The sequence below is a fragment of the Rhea pennata genome, chromosome 26, assembly GCF_028389875.1.
Source record: "Rhea pennata isolate bPtePen1 chromosome 26, bPtePen1.pri, whole genome shotgun sequence".
Classification (NCBI taxonomy): Eukaryota; Metazoa; Chordata; class Aves; order Rheiformes; family Rheidae; genus Rhea; species Rhea pennata.
In genome coordinates, this window is record NC_084688.1 from 3,542,367 (window position 1) to 3,562,372 (window position 20,006).

At 45.4% G+C, this 20,006-nt stretch overlaps 1 protein-coding gene across 6 annotated transcripts in view; it reads right to left on the reverse strand.

Annotated features, from left to right (window-relative positions):
- KANSL1 (KAT8 regulatory NSL complex subunit 1) overlaps positions 1-20,006 on the reverse strand; it is a 104,368-nt gene that overhangs the window by 20,659 nt on the left and 63,703 nt on the right. For 5 of the 6 annotated variants that reach the window (XM_062595455.1, XM_062595454.1, XM_062595456.1 and 2 more), the window contains exons 3-4: positions 9,287-9,428; positions 4,154-4,258 (exon numbers count right to left, since the gene is read on the reverse strand). In XM_062595455.1, coding sequence (XP_062451439.1) covers positions 4,154-4,258; positions 9,287-9,428 — 247 coding nt within the window. The remainder of the gene's footprint in view (positions 1-4,153; positions 4,259-9,286; positions 9,429-20,006) is intronic. The other variant, XM_062595457.1, reaches the window with a different exon arrangement.

Genomic DNA, 20,006 nt, shown 5'->3' on the forward strand with positions numbered 1-20,006 from the left:
CTACCCTAGTAGGTACCAGTGTGGTCCAAAGCACACATCCCCTTCACCCTGGCACTTGTCCCTCCAAGCCTCAGCCTCTCAGCCCCTTCTATTTTCTTTTTAGACAAGCTCCTCCTCTTTCCTGGGGTTAAACTTCATTTCTTCTTTCAAACATTTTTTTGCAACACTTCCTACGCTTACTGCCAATGCCTCTCCAGCTGGATTTCCCCCTGTGCCCAAGTGAGGGTGGTCATGCATTTCAAGCATTGTCCAGAAGGACAAAAGAAAAAGCCTGACATAGCTGTTTAGGAGTCAGTCAGTCAGTCCCTCTTGACACATACTCCATCTCAAACTATGGGCATTCTGAGAGTAAGATCTTCCCTACCCTCATTTGCCAAACTCAATCAACAGGCAAAAAAAATCATGCTACAGTAGCGCTGGACTAACTGTTTCCAGAAGCGTGAGTCAGGCCTCTACTAATGAAAGAACGATTTATGGCAACCTGAAGAACTTCTGCCCACTGCCTATTTGAGGAACTCTGCTGGGTTTTCTACGCTTCTGCTAAAGAGACGTTTCTTCTAGGGGGAGCAGAGACAGGATCAAACTGTGTCTGGTATTTGGGCAGTGAATGCTGCTGCCGCGGATCAGAGAGCACTGGAAGTGTTGCACAAGCCCAATGCTGAACCCTGACAAGGCAAAGTCAGCGCAAGATCTGAACGTTTTTCCTCTAGCTTTTAGAGGCTTGGCAAGCTTGAGCAACCACATGACAACTCCTTTGGAGGCATGCACAGTTCAGGAGGGCGGGTACACATGACTCATAAACTCTTTTGAAACAGGGTATTTTCTTCTCCAGAAAGGGCCTTAAAGGAGGAATCACTTCTCCAAGAACTCTGGCTTGATTATTCAAGATAGGAACACAAGGCGACCTCCTCCTTCCTGAGGAGGAGCTGGAAAACGTCAATCCAAAGTCGATTTTATCAGAAACATTCCAGTCTCATCCAATCACTCTGGATAGGGATGTACCCTCATAGGATGGATGAGCAGGATGCCAAATACTCTACATTTTGGGTGCATTTGGTGTCTGAAAGCCCAGGTCTTTGGGATCTTTGGGACTCTCAGAGGAGACAAAGATTCAACTTCACAGGCCTGTTTGCAGCACATGACACCAGAAGCTTGCTAACTGCCAGGGCCTCTCCTAGCAGTGAAGAAGCCGTTTTACAAGTATGTGCTGCTAGAGGGATGGTCAGGACTCAGCACCAGAAGCACCTCCAGGATCCCATCCCATCTCCTCTACCTGCCCCACAGACTCCACAAAAACAAGTTTAGAAGTTCTCCTAGAAACAAACCCCCAAGTGCAGAGAAAAGTCCTACCAAGAAACTCCATCAGCAGCTCTTATTTATTAAGAATTTCAAGCTCACTAGCATGTCAAATAATTAACAGCTATCAACAGCTAAACTGCTATTTCTTGAGGGCTCCACATAGTTCTGTCTTTGGGTTAAAAAAACCCCAACATTTATTCACACATCGAGTTTGCAGTTCTGATCTAGAAGTTGACAACAGACATTTCTAGGCCTTCTTTATAAAGCTTTTCCCTTCACTGACAAGGTAATTCATTCCTCCTGAGGATTCTCAACCACACTCTGCATATCAAGCCAATGCCTTGGGAGACGTATCACAGTACAATTCTCCAGAACGTGCTCTGGCCAAGGGAGACACCTCTAAGTGGAAGAGATCCAAGCAGCCAAAACCTGGGAATGAGCTGTGATGGATTTACTCCCCTTACCCTACATCATAGCATCTCTCTCCTCCCCTCCTGCTTTGCTCTGAAGATAGGAAGAGTCAAATTCAGAGCTGCTCTAAGAGCATCAACTGACAGGTACCTCTCCAGAAGAGGCCTACAACAAGTAACTCTTCTAGCAAGTGTCCTAATGCAACCGAAATGAGTCTCTGGACTTAATCTCTGGCTCTGAACAGATCAAACCACTGACTCAACACCCCACCCTTATGAGCAAGGCTAATTCAGCACAAACGCTCCTGCAGGAGTGCACAAAGGCTTGGTGCCCAAAGGCAACATTTCCTGTGGCTAGCACCTTCAGCACCGCTGCAGCAGCAGGCAGCTCAGAGGTTATGCGCTTGCTTTTATCAGCATCCATACATGGAAAGGGAATTAAAAAAGCCCATTTCAAGAGGAATTACCCTCCAAAGCAGTAAGAGCGGCTGCAAAAGCACCTGTATAAAAAGGTACCAGGTAGTAACCTGGAGTCTACTTTACACTGAAAACATTATTCTTCACTGCTCTTGGTATACTCTGTTTGTATCACTGCTACCCCCAAGGCCTTTAAGAGAGATCAGATCTCCACAGCATTAGCAGTGTATTAAAAAAGGTTCCTGTCTGAAGAGTTTATATCCAAGTGAAAAGGATGAGAGAAAAAAACAGACAGAAACAGAAGTGAATAAACATAGCAACAGCGAGATGTTTCTGAGCTGCATAAACAGAGGCAGCATGCTACCCAAACACGCACTGTCTTTTCTATGCATCAGAAATGCATAGAGATTTTCTTTGCTATACACACAGAGATGATGTCTAAAGCAGAATCTAAAAAAGGGCAACACAACGATTTTGTAGGTTATTTATGGAAAATGTCTCGAATGCGTAGGGACAAAGTCAAAAAGGACACAGTCCTTCCTTCTGCAGATCACCAAACGGAAAACAGACTTGTGTCAGATAAACATCCTGATTTAAACAAATAGGTAAGAAACAAGATTTTCTTCCTATCATGGTTAAATTTGATTGTTTATCTCAGTTATCAGTTTGCTATTTACAGATTAGCTCTGAAATAACAGCCAATTCATCACTGAAGGAGCTTACTATTTCTGAACAGGATCAGAGGATGCTGTCACAGTGTTGATTACTTTCTGAGCACTTTTTTGGTTAAAACAGAAAGGGAGGACGATGACATCGCTGTTCAAAGCCAGACGCTGTGTAACGCTTGCATTTCAATCGTGATCTGCAAAAGCCCCTGTCGTTCTAGCTCTCCAATCTCCTGCCGCTCTTCCAGCGTGGCTCTGTTTTGATCTGAAGTGCAATCTACTATTGCAGTCAGGAAAAAAACCTGTTCATTGTACCAAATTACACAGCAGAGTTTTGGGGCTGAGCTAAGCTGCTAATTAAAGACTTAATTCCAAACGCACATCTGAAAGCCCATGTCAAGTGAGGAGACATTTTATTACAACTGCTTGCATTATTGCTTGCAGTTCGATGTTAATCAAAGATCTCACAGTACTTCCTACTATTGCTCAGTATCAGAATTCTGACAGAGCTTACCAATGACGGAAGAAAACAGATAAAGTACAATTCTATGGTGTCTTTGGTTTTGCCTTTTTTGTTTTTTTTTAAACTGTAGCAACTATGCTGAATATTGTCCTATGATACTCATGTACTGCTTTGCAACAAATCTCCCTTTCTCCCCAAATGCTGCATCAGGATGAAGAAGCAGGCGCTCTGCAGCTTGGTAGTAGGAGTTTGAGCCACATTAAGGACCACCCTTCTCCTAGTACTACACTGCAACTTCAAAATCCTCCATTTTAATACGTGGATGCGTCCCACAGGATCAAAAGTAATCACAGCCAGACTGAGCAGTACGATCAAGCCTTTACTCTGTGGCCTACATTTCTGCATTAAATAATAAATACCTGGCACTCCATATAGTTTCCAGTGCATCTCACTGAGATCATTAGTTCCTTTTCTAAGGGGTAAAATTCAGGCAGATTATTAATAGCCACATCTTTAGAAGCTTTTGCTAATTGTGCTGCTCTCAGTTTGAGGTGCTTTTGCTAAAGGGAAAGGATTAGTTAGGATTTTTAAGCTTCGTAAAATGTAATGCGTATTACAAAGGTACCCCAAGGAACTCTCTTCTAAAAGGTGTTTAAATCATTTATAACTCCTCTCCCAAATAACTTGAGAGGAGGCAAACTACACAGACCAACAGATCTGCAATTCCCATGTAAAGTCCCACAGTGAGGAACCTCTGCAGGAGGCCAGCCCTGTGCCAGACACATTTCAGGTGTCTCTCTCCACCACAGCTTGAAGGACCACCTTCCTGACCACGGACAACACTCAGATTCAGGAATATGACATATCTGGACACAGTCACTTCTGCTGCTGGCACTTACCAGCCGGTCAGCCCCAGACTCCAGCTTAACTTCAGCACTAACAGGACGGGACGCATCATCTACTGGAGGATCAGGGGGCGATGCTTCACCAAGAACTATCAGCCCCTGAAAAAGAGGGAAGGCAACAGGAATTAACTGTGGGTTCCTTAGTCTCAACAGGGGAGCTGCACATCCATCGTCCGCCAGAAACTAAAACCATCACGCAGCAAGGCTTGTGTTCCTGCAACATTTTTCAGACGGGATGCCAAGCTGAATCCCCTGCTGCCTGGATTTTCCTAACAGCAAAGCTGAACTTAGAAGGGGAAAGGCAGCGGCTGACGCCAGATCACATGCCTTCGACCCATTAATAGTAGACAGTTAACTCCGTCTCACACAAAACTGCTGAACCACTGCCGCCTTCTCCCTTCCCACCCCTCCGCCTCCTCCCATACACTGTCCGTAGAGCAGGTACAGCTCGCTGCCTGCCGGCAAAACCCTAAGAACATCTCAGTGCAGAGCAGGAAACTATTGCTTTAATAATACTAAATGGAATTCGCCACCGCAGCCGAACAAACAATTCGGAGTCAGTGCCAAAAACGTGCAGTCAAACTTGTAGCTCTGAGTGGATTTTTCAAAGAAGTGATATTCACAAAATTCACTAAAGGAAGAAAAACACAGATAAACAAAGCAATGCTACAAACCTAGCAGGACAAAGCACACTGGCAAAGCACTGTTTTATCAGGCTTCACATGTGTTTGTCCTGCTTATGTTTTGGTCTAAGTGAAGTCTACCCAAAAGCTGAGACTGTTTTCTCTCTGATGGCAAGGGATTTAGCCACTGACTTCTCTTGTAAGGCTGATCTTAAACCCTGAGAGAATCTTTTATACAGCAGACAGTGGCTTTCCAGAAAAATCTTGGTAGCCTGTACTTGAACAGTTTATTTAGAAGTAGACATAAGGTAGTTCATAAACAAAATACAACTGCACAGGGCCTCTGACCAGCAATTAGGAAGTAGCTAGCTTCTAAAATAAGTACGATGACTAGTTTCTAGAGTTTCCTGAAATCCCAGAAGGATGCTCAGTAGATGAGAGAGGCTGCGAGCCCAAACAGAAATACTGCTGTGTTTTTCCTGCAGTCTTGAAAACCCAACTCCAAAAGCAAGCCATCACGTTCTGCTCCTGCTTCTGGAAACCTCCTCAGCCATGCTTCAGCAGCAGAGAGGTTGGTCCTCTCCAGGTCTCAAGTATAGGAGACAACTGAAACAAAGCTGGCAAAAGGGAAAAAGGGGCAACTAAATGGAAATTTGCGATCAAGGAAATTGCTTCCTTTTGACGCTCCAGAAAGCACCTGGGCTTCTAGTTTGTTCAGACAGAAGAAGGAGATGGAGAAGCACATGCATCAAGAACAGAAACAGCTACCAAGGACTTAGCCTTGGGTTAAAGGCAAGAGGACGAAGGGAGCTGCTCTGTGCCCCTAGAAAGAGCAGTAATTACTTCCAAATACTGTGAGCATTTCTTTAAAAGTATGTCACACACACACATACGATACTTTGTCTTAAGAGCTCCACGCTGCCGAGGTGCTGAAGAGCTCACCCTGCAGAATACGGATGGGAGAAGGAGACTCTCAGAGCAAACGCAATGCTTCGCACAGCCTTCCACGCTCTATTCGGTGCTTTTGTTTTTCACGCTCTCAGAGAGAAGCTGCACTGTCCAAACCTACCCGACCTGCTACCCACCCCATCCTCGGGCACCTGCCCAGGGCACAGCCTCGAGGAACCTCCAGGCTTGAAGTCAAGACGATCTTCCCACTGAGTGGTTGCGCTCTCTGTTTTTTGCTTTCAAGATTTTTAAATTTCTGTTGTTTAGATGGTTGTGAATAATAAAGTAGGAATTAGAAGGGCAACAAAATTTCAACTCCCTTTCAGGGCGGGGAAAGGAGCAGTTCTTGTGAATTATGCCAAGGTCACACAATACTTTTTTTCTCCCCTCCAGCATTCTGTGAAACAAAGCCAAACAAAAGCAGCCCAGAAAAGGGCCCCCTCTCCCTATTTATGGGCAAGATTGTTTCTTCATTGCCCTCATTTTTACCATTATGGTCTTAACTAGAAGTCAGTTGTACAGTTCTCAGTTATACTGTTTCACAGTCCTGTAGCAGTCGGCAGCTTCTGGCAGGGGACCAAGGGGTGGGGAAGATGACTGACACACATTAAGACATACCAGAAAGAGAGCGGGTGTCTTACACAGCTCCTCCCAGAGAGAGCAGCATCTATTACCATGCCTCAAAGCCCGGCATATCCGAGCACAGATTGGAACAGGAAACGCTCGTGTGCAAACTGCTGCAGAACTGCTGCAAATGCCTCTAACAAGAGGCTCCTCCCAAGTCTTTTTCCACTCTTCCCATCATGATTTTTTTTTTTTTTTAAAGCAGCAGCTCTGAACAGAGCTCCAAACAGTTCTCCACGTGGTTGCTAACAAAGAGGAATTTGACCAAAAGCAGAGTGATTCCCCCTTGCCTGGTCTGGGGACAAGTTGAATTTGGATCTCCTGAAGTGATGTGTGAACAGCTTCACCTCTAAGGAGCTTCAGTCACTGCGTTTCAACCAATTGCAAAAAATCCCTCCTCAAGTCTTCAGAATCTTAATTCATCCCTTATTTCATCTGCGCAAGAAGGGAACTCATAAGGAGAAAGGCAGAGAAAGAGGGAGAAAACACTGTTTGAAGAGGAGCAAACACAGAGAATTTGCCACTGCCACCACGTTCAGGGAGGTGCAAAGATGCTGTGTGGCTGGGGGGGGACCAGTTCGGGCCACATCCCACCTCAAAAAACTCCCAAGAAAGGACTTTTGTGAAAAGAAACAAAAACACCATGTCACCATCACAGACATCCAGCCCCTAAATCAAGTGGACGCACTCTTCTAAACCAACACACAATAGAAAGCACAACAATCCACTATTTTAAATGTCAGAAAACACAGGACTTCACAACTAACTTTCAACACATGCTTGCTTAATTGTTTTTTTCTTCCACATCTTACCAGGTTCCAACCAAGTTGATCCAAATGTACTGAAAACACAATTACTGCTGAGACACCAAGGTAGCAGAATGTACCTTCAAAACAGGTATCCTGCTATTCCTTTAACTTGACAACGCAATGCATCTCTCCTGCAAGGGTACATTGGGATGTAAATCTCGACACTTAAATGTAATTAAAAAAAATTTTTTAAGTAGCAGCTTAGAATTCCTCCACCAGCCATATTTTAATCTCCTTACATTTTAGTCCTTGCTACAAATAATCCAGAGTCAAGTTATGTTGTTTGGAAAAACAAGGTGTCTTCAGATTCTTCAACTATTGCCCTTGCACAATTCAAAGTCAAGTCCATTCCAAAAAGACACCTGCATTACTGAAACAATATACACCTCTCCATTTTCTACACTTGCCCCTAGCTGCTTTTATACCTTACTCTGAGTTCTTCATTGGTGAAAACAGAAGATATATTACAAGGCAGCCTTGAGCTCAATGACATCAACACAACGACAGCTAGGTGCAGGTGGTGGTCTCCATGAAGTGTTACCAGAATGATGAGGCATTTGATAGCACTTTCTTGCCCAGGTAGACTCACCACTGTAAAATCCTGAACACATGAACAATTTTGCAACTACTGTAAATGGCGTGCTTAATCTTAAATTCACGTATCGCGTTATCTCAGTTGAGAAGTTCCTGTTTGAGCAAGTCCAAATAGGTGAACATCCTGTTTTCTGAAATCTCAGAGGTACTTTTCAACTTTGACACAACACAGTGACGTTCTCCTTTCAAACCTAGAGACTATAACCTTAGATAAAAACATATGCGATGCTTGTAGATATTATCGGGCCATTTCACATGTTTGCCAAGCTGTCATACACTAGTGAAAGTACTAAATCATTAGATGAGTTTTCTTCCATTACTTTTTTAACATCTAAACATCTGGAGCAATCAGCGTGCTTCCCTGAAGAACAACATAGGCAAGAGGGAATAAATGGTATTTGAAAACTAATGCTGACACAACACTCAATTTTTAAGACTTTTCCTTTATAATCGTGGATGGCCCTTCCCCCATTGAGTATCAAATACAGCAATTTTGTATTTTATACTTAGAAACCATCTTGCAAGATCTGCTTTTTTAAGACAGGAGAGAGAAGAATCTTTTTGAAACTGGTTCACTAATTTGACATACAGTCCAATTCTGAGAAGTCTTTTCCTCTAATCTCAATAATGTATTCTGTTCCGTAAGCCATGTTCTTCTACCTAGTATTTATAGCAGTTACTCACTCAATTCGTCTGTTTTTCTACAGAGCTGCATAAAAGACCACAATCTTCCTCTCCTGCCAGTGCTTTTCTACCTGCCTGGAAGTCTCTTCCCATCATTTCCCCCAGAATGCCACACATCTTGAGAAAAGTGTTTGTTGGATTATGAATTCCTGAGGATTTGTAAGTTGATGCAATACCATGACACTTCTTGCTACGAAACTCCAGACATTCCTCCCTCCCAGGACTGGCATTTAGCTATGCATGCCTGAACAGAGTAAGTCTTGATAACAGTTCCTTCCTCATCCCTTCTCTGCTCTCCCCATTCTGATGCCATCTGAGAGCAAGTTTAGAGAAAATCTTCCACTGAGGAAGGTCAGCACCTAGAAACAGACTTTTTTATGATACTGACTCACTGTGATATGCGATCATATCTCAAGTTGACTTCCTCCCCAGTCCCCTCCCTTTCCCAATAAGTCTCCTGTTCTGCTGCTCCTTATCCTCGTATCTTCAGCTACTCCCAAAAAGAAAGAACAGGAAGGAAAACAAAATCAAATAAAAAACAAGAGAGAAAGGCTAGAATTGTGGGGAGCAGCAACAAGCATGCAAAAGCAACAGCTCTCTTCAATACTCAAATGCTGGCTGTAAAGTAAGGTCCTGCAATCTTTCTGTTACCTTACTGAACCAGGGAAAAGAATTACACTCAGTGTATGCCAAGTAACATTACATCCAGTTTCACAACTGTGCAATTTGCTTTATGAGAGATGCAGGACAAACACCATCACACGCACTCCACCTTGCATCAGGAGAGAGTGAGCCATCAGGAGGCCGACAGCCCCAAATCACACAAACGTGCTTCCGATCCTCACCTTATTGGCTCTAATCTGCTTGTAAATATCCGTTTGCTGTCGGATTCGGTATTCCAGGTCTGAGACATGGGCTTGGAGCCAATTCCAACGACTGACGATGGCTGCACGGTCTGCTGCCCATCTCCACTCTGCCCTTCGTCTCCTGGAAAAATAAAAAGGGGGAAAGGGGTTATTTTGAGTGCAACTTCAATTATACAGCCTGCAAACAGCCTAGTAGAACTGTCAAATAGATCAAAAGCTACATACTGAATGACATGAGCGTTACCCTCTAGCCACCACTAATTATGATCAGCCAAACCCTGGATGTGCTATAAAAACCAAGCCTTCACAGAGCATTATTAAAACAGTTTTTGGTACCTAGTGATTGAAGTCTTGCCTATGCAAGCATTAAGATTTTACGCCACACTGGGCTAAACCAGCAGCTCTAGTCCTATCTGGCCACATCTGCCAGACCCACTTGTCCAAGTCTCGGAGAAAAATCCATCTACCCTCCCTTCCTAAACTTACTCTCTTTAAAAGCACTTCTGTCATCAGCCATGAAATACGGCCAAATACCAGCGTATACCACATGGCCACAATTAAAGCACTGTGGCAAGTTTCACAACGCGCGCAGCTCTTCGGTTTTAAGAGAGTAACCACTATTGGAGACAAGTAACAGAGCTAACAGTGGCCCTGCACAAGCTCCTCTGCTGCAACGAGGTGTTGCAAAGGAAAGCAGACAACAGTAAACTTGATTTTTGCATCTGATGACTCGACCTAGCAAACGAGGAAGTCGGGAAAAACACAAATTACCCAGTGAACTGCACCTTCAGATCTCCACTGCCGAGAGGCGCAAGCACGTGTGGGTGTGCGCGGGGGAACCCACAGGCTTTGCAAGCGCTGACCGATTTCCTACCTTCATTATCTCTACAGCGAAGACAAAATAGGGTTCTGCAGATGCATAAACATACTTCCGTTAGTATACGGACTACACCATTGCATTTTCTAGTCAACTGTTACAAAAACGCCCTTACTCTGTACTGCAGAGCTCCAGACAAAAAGGAACAAAAAGAAATGGAAAAAACAAAACCAAACGAAACACAGGAATGTGTATAAAGGTAACGTGTATAAATCCAAATCTCTGCTTGCCCACCTCAGCAGTGTCACAGTACAACAGAGCATCTGCCACATCTAGATCATCGAGAAGACAAAACTAACCACAAAACACTCCCCTCTTTCCCCATGCCTCCCTCTTCTGTAGCTTTTTTCCATATACACCACATTGCCAAGTTCAGAAAATTGTTAAACCAGTTCTCAAATAGGAAGCGTTGGGTAGACAGGTCTAAAGTTTTCATCTGATTTGTGGCCTTCAAGAATCCAGTGCGACCACAAACTCCCAACCACCTCCTCACCGGAGTAAGGGATCCAGAGTAAAGTAAAGTTTTCTTCCAAACCTAACCAAGAAAATCTTCTGCTGAGATTAATCCATTGCATAGCTGAAGCCAGCCACTGTGGCAAAACCAACACGAGGTAGGTGAGATTACTCCCAGCAGCCAAATCCCCACTGTTTGTGAGATGAAATGCAAGGTAATCTAAATGAGTTACATACCACGTAAGTAAATTTATTACTGAAGGCCATGTGCTGTCCCTAACTGAACACACAGTGAGCAACAGCAGTAGCCAAGTTCCTAGAAAAAATTACACCTCTTATGCATCTGCTGTTATTTAGAAGCACTGCTCCCAATGCACTCGCTTTAAAAAGCACCAGGGTTATTACAAGTTTCACATCAGCTAATACAAACACCCTGAAAAGGGCGAGCTGGCTCCATGGACTGCAACCGAAAGGCCCAAATTTGGAGCAAGGCAATTCTAGGTATTGCTCAACCTCCGATCTGCACGTGTGATTCCAGCTCTTTGCTGATTTGGAGGAGGCCAGATTTCCACTGACACGGGCAACTGCACTAACTGCCTATATTCTCCCCCGGCCTCTCCAAGATCACTGTCAAATCACTTCTGTGAGCTTAAGCTGTCCTCTCTGAAATCCTTCACTGTGTAAAACGCCTGCTATTTGATCAACACTGACCATATGTTCAGTGTAAATTTTAACGTTTATAGTAGATGGATGCCAAGGCAAGGCTTGCTCTTAATCCTCCTTCAGCTACACCGAGGACGCAGCCAGGAGAGCCTGACGGAAGTAGGCCAGGGCTGGATAAAGGTGTGATTTACCCTACCAGCTAGGCAGCACCAGCGCTGGATGACGGGCTGATTTAGCCTACCTGCTAGCCAGAGAGACCACAGGGTTAATCCAGTTTACAATGGCTGAACAGTTGCCAGTACCACCCCAGCATCACCAGATCGTGCCGCTCCAATCCAGATCCCTGGCCCGCTCAGGCTTCATTCTGTTCCAAGAAGGATAACACGTTGCAAGCTTTAAGGCAGAGGGGACTTCCTCCCAGTAAGGAAACTCCAGTCTGCCTCCGAAATGGCATGAAATCCCCTTCGTGACACTGAAGCGATGAAAAGCGGAGTTCAGGAATCACGTCTTCCACCCTTATCTTGCAGAGAAGTTTCCTTCAGTGTCACTGTTACTCTGACTCAATCACCCACAAAACTGACAGCATTTTCATACTGTAGTTTCCCACAAGACTTTCCAAAACATACTACTTTTCTCCCAGCTAAGTTTTCCAATACTTCCATTTCAGGAGCAAAGGAGAATTTTACTGGAGAAGCATTCATCATTTTTTTTTTTTTTTTTTGTGGCTTAAACTAAACCAGTAAAGGCCTCTGCAATGGCTCTCTTTGCGTTCACAAATGGCATCTTCAGTGTGCGTGGATAAAACAGACTATCTGGACTTCCGGAGATTTTAGGATGCTGATAAGCTAGATCTCACCATGGCTCAGCCCCAGTACAGCTTTGCAGGTCCTCAACATTACATTTAATCTTGTAGAAAGGTGGGTTTTCAAAATCCACAAGAAATAATTCATAGGCTATAGACTGAAGTTTTCACAAAAAGAAACTGAAAAGGCCAAACTTACTGTCACTAGGCTTAAGTTTGCTGTCTGGGGATCCACACTGCAATGGGATTTTTTTAAAAAAAAATCGGTTAGAAGATTGAAAGTCACTGCTGAGAGCATCTCCAAACTTGTCTGCTACCTTGCTTTCCTCTGCAGGGATCTCAGCTGGCAGGAACGATATCGTCCTGCTCCTTAAATAAGTCTCATTCTTTTATTCAGATTACAAAATAGAAATCAAGATTAAGTGTATAAAAAGAGTTCATGCCCACTTAGATTGCTAAGTGACACAGAACATAAGAAGCAGCAGACTTGCTCTACGCTTTACCTAAAAACCAGGACACATGCTACCCCAGAAAAATCCACTGGATTTGAACCAAAAATAAACCCAGGTAAGCAAAACAGTAATGTATACTTCCCTCTCCTGACATCCTGCAGCATACGTGGAGGATGGGAACACACGTAACAACGGCTCAGCCACACTTTCCAAAACAGTACTGAACGAAGCGCAGGCCTCTATATTTAGAATTAAGGCTTTTTCAGAGCCTGTCCAGCCACCCCCCCCCTTGCTGCGATGTGCCGCCAGCGATATACATGTTTTCCTCGTGTAGATTAGCTTTTGGATAACAAGCTGGGCAATTCCTTTAGCTTTAATCTCTACACAAATACTCTACAAGAACAAGGATTTCTCTCGACCGGCCCTAGAAAGTAACAGCCACTTGCAAAACACAGCCTTCGAGATAGCGGCAGGCAGCCACTGCCGGCAGTCACCGAAACCCCGAGCAGACAACCGGGTAGCAGGGGGAGGGCAACCCACTTCCTTTCTTTCTAAACGCCGGCGACTTGGAAATGACAATTAATAAAAGAGTTTATTGCACCTGCCTAATATGGGGTTTGGATTAAGCAGAACAAGGAGACAGAGCGGCCAGCCAGATGGCTGGGTAAGATTGGCGTTACTTAAAGCGGGCTACATGCCTGTCGAGAAAGCGGTCTCGTGCTTAGAAAGGCAAAGCCGGGGTGCCGAGTAAAAACAGCAGCAGCACGGCGGTAACTCCTGCAGCTCCCAAGGCAAACGCTAACCATGTTGCTGCACGGGTATGTTCTGTGCAAGCGCAAGCAAGCGTGCAAAACGGGTTGGTGAAGTGCAGTGCCAAATGTGCTTGCTTATGCATCGGAAGGCAGCTGCTAGGGTCACTTTTAGTATAGGATCAGAGGAAAACAACAAAAAAAAGCCCTTATTCCCCTTCAGCCTGAGTAAGAACAAAGTTTAGACATTGGAAGCAACAGATGAGGAAGTGAAATCAGGGCATTTTATCAAAGGTGGGGAAGTCTGAGGATCGGGATCCGGCCCCTTTCCCACTCAGCAGGGCACGGAGGGCAGCAGGAGCAGGACGGTGCTGGTGGCACATGGCTGCAGGCAAACGGGCCAGCGCAGGCAGAGGCTCCCTGCGCAGCTGCGAGGGCAGGTTAAACCCAGGAGCCAAGCCTGGGACAGAAGGCAAATTACTTGGGGGCCTGACCCTTTAAAAGTCCCTCCCCCCCCCCAAAAAAAAAAATAGTAATAATAATAATAATCTCCCTGGGCAGACTCGTCACCCTTCCGCCCGCTGCGAGCGCAGCCCGCCGCAGGGCACGCGGGGCCGGGCGCCGCGGCCCCCGAGCCCGCCCCGCGCGCAGCTGGCGTGGCACTCAGCTTGACGGACAAGGACAACGTCCTGGAAACTTCAGCAGATGGTGCTTATTGTAAACAGCCAGCGCGGGCGCGCTGAATTAGCAGCCTGACGTCTCCTCGGCCCGAGGGAAGCAACGTCTGCCCGGAAGGTCCCAGCCCTTTGCACCGGGCGGGCGGCAGCGACGGAGGGGGCGGCTGGGTGCGCGCACACCCAGCACGCAGAGGAGGAAGAAAAACCAAGGCAAGGTTAAGACGAGCCAAGTTCAGCCTGCGGGGTTATAAATACTGCACTGCAAGTGCTTGGGAGGCTGCAGGGCTTCAGGGGAAAGGGAAGCACGGGAGCCCTCTCTCCGGATGCCGACTCTCACGGTCCGTGGCAGAGAACCTCCAATTCTGCCAGTTTGGGGTGAGCAGGGAAAAACCTCATGGCGTAAACACCTCTCGGGTGAGCAGGAGACCAGGAGCGATGCAGAAGGACACAGTTTATCTGCATTTCCAATAGAAGTGCTATGCAATCTCTAAGAAAATTTCAGGAAGTAACTTTATCAACATGACAGTTTTTCAGATCGATCTGATTAAACCAAGAGGGAACAGCTGAAAAAAGGTGGGAGATAAACACTTCCTAAAAGCAACAGAAGTTAGTTTAATATCACTGGAGAAGGGCAGGAAAAAAATATCCTGTGTTGTATCAGCCCTAATCCTTGGGACTGGCTACAGTCCTTCCCTCAGCAAAACCAGGCAGCTGTGGGTTAAATGCAGTTGCACTCAAATAGTGAAGTCAGCTTCAGAAAAGGAAACCCACCAGCCAAACGCTCTGGCCAGAGACAGCAGTGTCCCTGTTTTACACGTGGGAAAACGAGCAGGACAGAAAGGTGACCTGCTCCCGTCATCCAGCAAGCTGCCGGAGGCAGGGAATAACGCTCTGTGCTCGGAGGCAGAGGAAGGCAGCCCTGCTCACTGCACAGCTTCAGCTGTTTCAGAAAGAGGTGCGCGCTCTGCTTTTTTAAACTAGTATAAATAGACCGCTGCCAATGAACACAGAACACCTGTGTCAATGCAGCTCCACCGAACAACCTGTGCTAGACCAAGTTCAATTGCTTCAGCAGTATCAATGCTGTAAAAGCTGTACAACCTCCATATAGATAAGCCCTCCGTAACATAACCTCCATGTCTGATGATACTTGCTTAAACCAAGTTAATAAATAAAATCCAATAAAGCTGCCACGCAGTACTTCAGGTTTAAGATGTAAAGGTCCATAGAGTGGAAATAATCTCTTGGTGACAAAAAAAAAAAAAAAAAAAAAAAAAAGATCTTTTCATACTCAAGTAAAGGAAGTAAAGGTACCTCCATACTCCTCCTACTAGCAGGAGGTTTTACGTATTGCTGTAGAGGAACTAGGGGCCCATTAGAGCTCCCTGCTGCTGTATTGTTTTGTACTAGAAAGTCTAATGAGAACATGCATTCATTTTGCTCCTTCTAAACTGTCAGAGAAGCTGTGATGTCTCCCTCAGCCAAGTGACCAGTGGCAAGTAAGTCCTTGCCGGCTGTCAGTCTGTCCTTCCAGACACGCTTGCAACAGAAGTCGAGAGCCTCGCTCTGGGTACTCCCCACCATCTCCCATCACCCTCCAGTTCAAAAGTCGATACAAAACAGCTGTGAAAAAGGCCAAGCCTGCGGTTCAGAGTCACAGTCGCATTTCTGCGTGAGCTGGAGATGGCTGCTGATAGGGGAAGCACAAGCCCTCGAGTGCATGAAGACAGCTCAATCTGCTGAGCTTGCAAAGACAAACACCATTTCTTCTTACAACTTTGCACTGCTTCTCTCCAAGGCTGGGGGTAGTCTTCATGCTCTAAATTACAGCGAAAACATTAGAGAACAGTAGTAGTCACCCTGCAGCTTTCTTTCTAATGAGCCCATGCAATTGAATGCCAATGGACCAGACAGAGACGGCACTAACGTACCTCAAGAATGAGAGTTTAGCAGATTTTTCATCCAGAGACTGGCCTACTAAGGGCCCAGTTGCAAAGCAAACAAAGCAGATTCTCCAGCTGCTACAAAACTGTCTTGAAAATGAAACAAGTACAGAAAACTATAGCAAAAAGATTTCAGACAAGTCACACACTGGGATCCGGAGAGAGATTGTTCCTGCCACCCAGAACACTTGAGCAAGGCCAAATCTTCTTGATGTTAAATGAGGAGTAACAGGTCGCTCTGCAAGAAAGAGTCAGCCTCACCACCAGGAAGACAGAGAAACGTGACATACAGAAACACTGAAAAGCGGTGCACGTACACAAGCGGTCTGCAGGGTGAAATAGCAATAGAAGAGATCCACAGCGAATCAGAAAATACTTTCTGCAACGAAGAACTGAGCCCACAGAAAGCTCCACTTTGCTATCCGGTCTGGTGTATTATAAGCCAAGCATTCGCACCCCGCTCTGCCTGGGCACGGGGCGAGGGCGGCGAAGCTGGGCTGACTGGCACAGCCCCGGGCACAGGGCAGATCTGAAAGTCTTGGGCAATGACCCGCCAGCCTCTCCCTTGCAGTGCAAATAGGGATTAATGCTGCGACACAAGGCAGCAGGCTGCAGCTCTCCAGGCACTTTGCATATGGTTCCCCTCCTCCACCCTTTTTGGCATATACCCTGTGGCTTTTCCGCTCCCTGAAATGTGTTCACATACCAACACAGAGGCCACTGTGTATTTACTCTCCACATTCACATGCAGCTTTCAATGGAAAAAAATCACTAAAGACCACCTCTGGTTCACAGCCCCAGATTTGGAGACCTTTTCGCAAAAGGTATACGACCTCAGCTCATCTCCTGCCACACACGTGGTGGCAGAGGTATTAGCTGATTCCATGTACAAGGCTCACCATGATATTAGGAAAGATCTCAAGTAGCAGGTTACAGGACAACATTTCTTGAATAAGACAACCAAGTATCTCTCCATCCAATGAGGCTCACTATCAAGAGGGACTTGAGAGACACTTGCCAGATGGCCCATGACTGCAGCTCCACTTTAGCAATTCTGAAGGAGCCTATGCAATGGGGAAAGGATTTAATCTTTAGTAACAGATCCAGACACAACAAATTTCCACTATCTGAGGGAGAAAGGAGAGAGCAAGTAATCATAAAAGATTGTCCAATGAAGCTCTATGCTTCTCTACAGGACTATATGTTCGGAGCAAGTTCTTTGTGTAGGTTTCCATCTTGATCGAGTCTTCTACCATCTAGCCAAATCCTCCTTTTCTTGGGCTGTCCTGTCCAGAGTTCCCCATCTCACATCCTGTGTTGACTTGCTACAGTCCCACCACAACACACCACACCCTTTCCTGCGGGAGGCACATCACCATTCACAGGGTCCACACACTGAAAACTTGGAATTGTTTCAGGGCCACTGCCCGTATTCACTGTTTGTGGGTCTGTGATGATGTGTGCCAAAAGAGGGGGCTGGGTATTAGCGTTCGCCCTGGACTGCTCCTAACAATCAGAGCTGGTTGGCTGTGGATTGATCAACTGTCAGGCATTTGGCCTGATATGGTCCTTCACATACATGTCCTCTCATGGAGGAGCCAAGAGAAAATACACAGTGTGAGATGTCATTATTAATTACACATATTTCTGAGATCAAACCAATCAATTTACAACAGCAGGAGCACGTAGCCCAATCCCTATTTTCGATTCCACTGAAAAAACTCTGCACGAGCTGCCTTCCTTTTCCCAGCTCTATACTGAACTCTGCATCTCCTTCCACTGCACCACTGCCAAAATGCTCAAAGTTACACTTGATGCCTTTCCGAGAGCTTTCCAAATATCAGCATCTGATGCAAGTCACTGTTCTCAACTAGGAGCTGTATCTTGCTGTCAGCTTTAACTACAGCAAACAGAAAAAAAAAATAATAAAAAAAGAGTATACCAGAACTAAGGTCCCATTTCCACCTGGGATCTTCAATAGGGACAAACAAGGTCTGCAAACGGACCACAGAAGTGGTTTCAAATATGACAGTTCATGACATTCAGCTGTCAGGTCTACTAAAGGGCAAGTCATCCATATTAATTCTGCATGCTTTCCTTGCATTACCTACCACAAGGCAGCAGCCTGGGGTAAAGTTCAGTAGCATGAATGCCATGCAATGTTTCATGTCCATACTAGTGCTAGGTCTACTCCCAAACAATAGCGAGATGCCAACAGAAGTCTTATGGTTAAATCAGTTCTTGTTGATTCATTGGAAACTGAAGAATTTTAGCATTAAAAGCAGGTTAAAATAAAAAGTTTCCCATCATCCTACCTGCTTCCTCTTTGCTCACATTTTGAGGGTCTCAAACGTCAGTACCGACACAGTAAATTTTCAGGATGCATTCTGTTAAGACTCCATGCTCTAAATAACGTTACCAATGCTTATGCACTTGGAAAACATAAGGCAAGTCCAAGTAAAAAACCATGGACTCTGCTCAAGTACAGCAGTTCTGATGACAGAAAAAAATCTCTGAGCATCATCATCCTCCAAGCACTACAAAAATAAAACTTTTTCAATTGCTCTGATGCTCTTTAATTGTGCCTCACTAAAGGAAAGAGATTTCCACCCAGTTCAGATGGTATTTTCCAATTTGTTCCTGTGCCTGCATACTCTTCAAGTTCACTTCCCCTACTCCAAGCCCCCAAAACAGACCATCAAGCTTTTATACTTTTTTAGACCATTATGAAGAACCAGTGCCAAACTGGACTGACAACTGGAGCAAGAGTTAACTCTGCCAAATACATGACAGCTCCAAGTGAGGAAGAGACAACCCCACAAGCGCTCAGAGAACAATCTCATTAGCTGATCATAATATTTCTGCCTGCAAAGAAGCCAAAGTGAACAATTTGTTCAGCTGAACACCCACCCCCACTCCATGGACAGAAACAGCAGCTTCTGAAGGGCTCTTCTATTCACAGCATGTGCTCAGCAATAATCTAAATCTAGTTCAAACCTCAACTCAGTTCATTCATTCCGGCATTCAGAAAAACCAAAGACCTCTGGAGGCTGGAAGTAAAGAGTTATTTCTACTGTTCCTCTCTGAACAACCCCCACTGCTCAGAGGAAATCTGTGTGCACAAATCCGAAGGCATTTTGCTGCTGAGTACGGCTGAGCAAGGATGCCAGGATTCTGCCCCAGAGAGCGGGCAGTGCTGGTAGGCTGCCAGGAACCCAGGGGCCAGGCAGGATTTGCATTAAAATAAAGCAGATCACAACTGCCCTCCTTTTTGGATGAAGAGGAACCATCCAAACCACTCCACTGGCCACAGCATGTAATGCTTTGTCTGCAGAGCGACCATCACTCAGATCAGGATATGAAAGGTTTGTTTCGGCATCTATAGTTCATTTCTATAAAAAAAAACAAAAAATCAATGCAGCCCAACCATTAAAGGATGCCTGGAACTCCGGCCTAGAAATTGTGGTGGGACAGAGGCCTCACAGCCTGCAGCAATTACGCACAGCAGAATTCAAATTCCACATACTCCAGCTGCAGAAAGGGCCTCCAGCCACAGCGTACCTGCTCTGCAGGCAGCACCTAGTCAGGTGCCACTGGTCCCAGCACCAGCTTGACTGGAGCTGATGCTCTGTATTAAAGTTCAGTTTTTGCATCCTCCCCTCTTGCTGCTGCAGCCAAAGCCTTTGCCCCAGACAAAGGTCTCTCCCCACATCCCCAAATCTCTTCCTAGTGGAAGGATTGAGCAGTAAGCGCAGCTTGAGGATCTAAGAAAACCCTGGACCAGTACAAAACTCAGTTCGCAGACAGACATTCAGCAAAGGACGAGCAAAGGACGGAAATGAAGAGTATCAAAGTGAAACACTTCCAATTGGGAAGGGGGGATGCATCCCCAATTCAGCTCCTTCTGTAGCAATGGATAAAGCTACGAAACAGCCCTCACAATCCTTCTTGCCTACAAAAGGATTCTTCTGTAATGCAAGAGAATTTTAACTGCTTTAAAAGCAGCATAGTAAAAATTTACTGGAATCCGTTCTTTGGGAAAGAAGTTTTCCCTTAAAATAAAATGTCAGGCAAGTATGTATA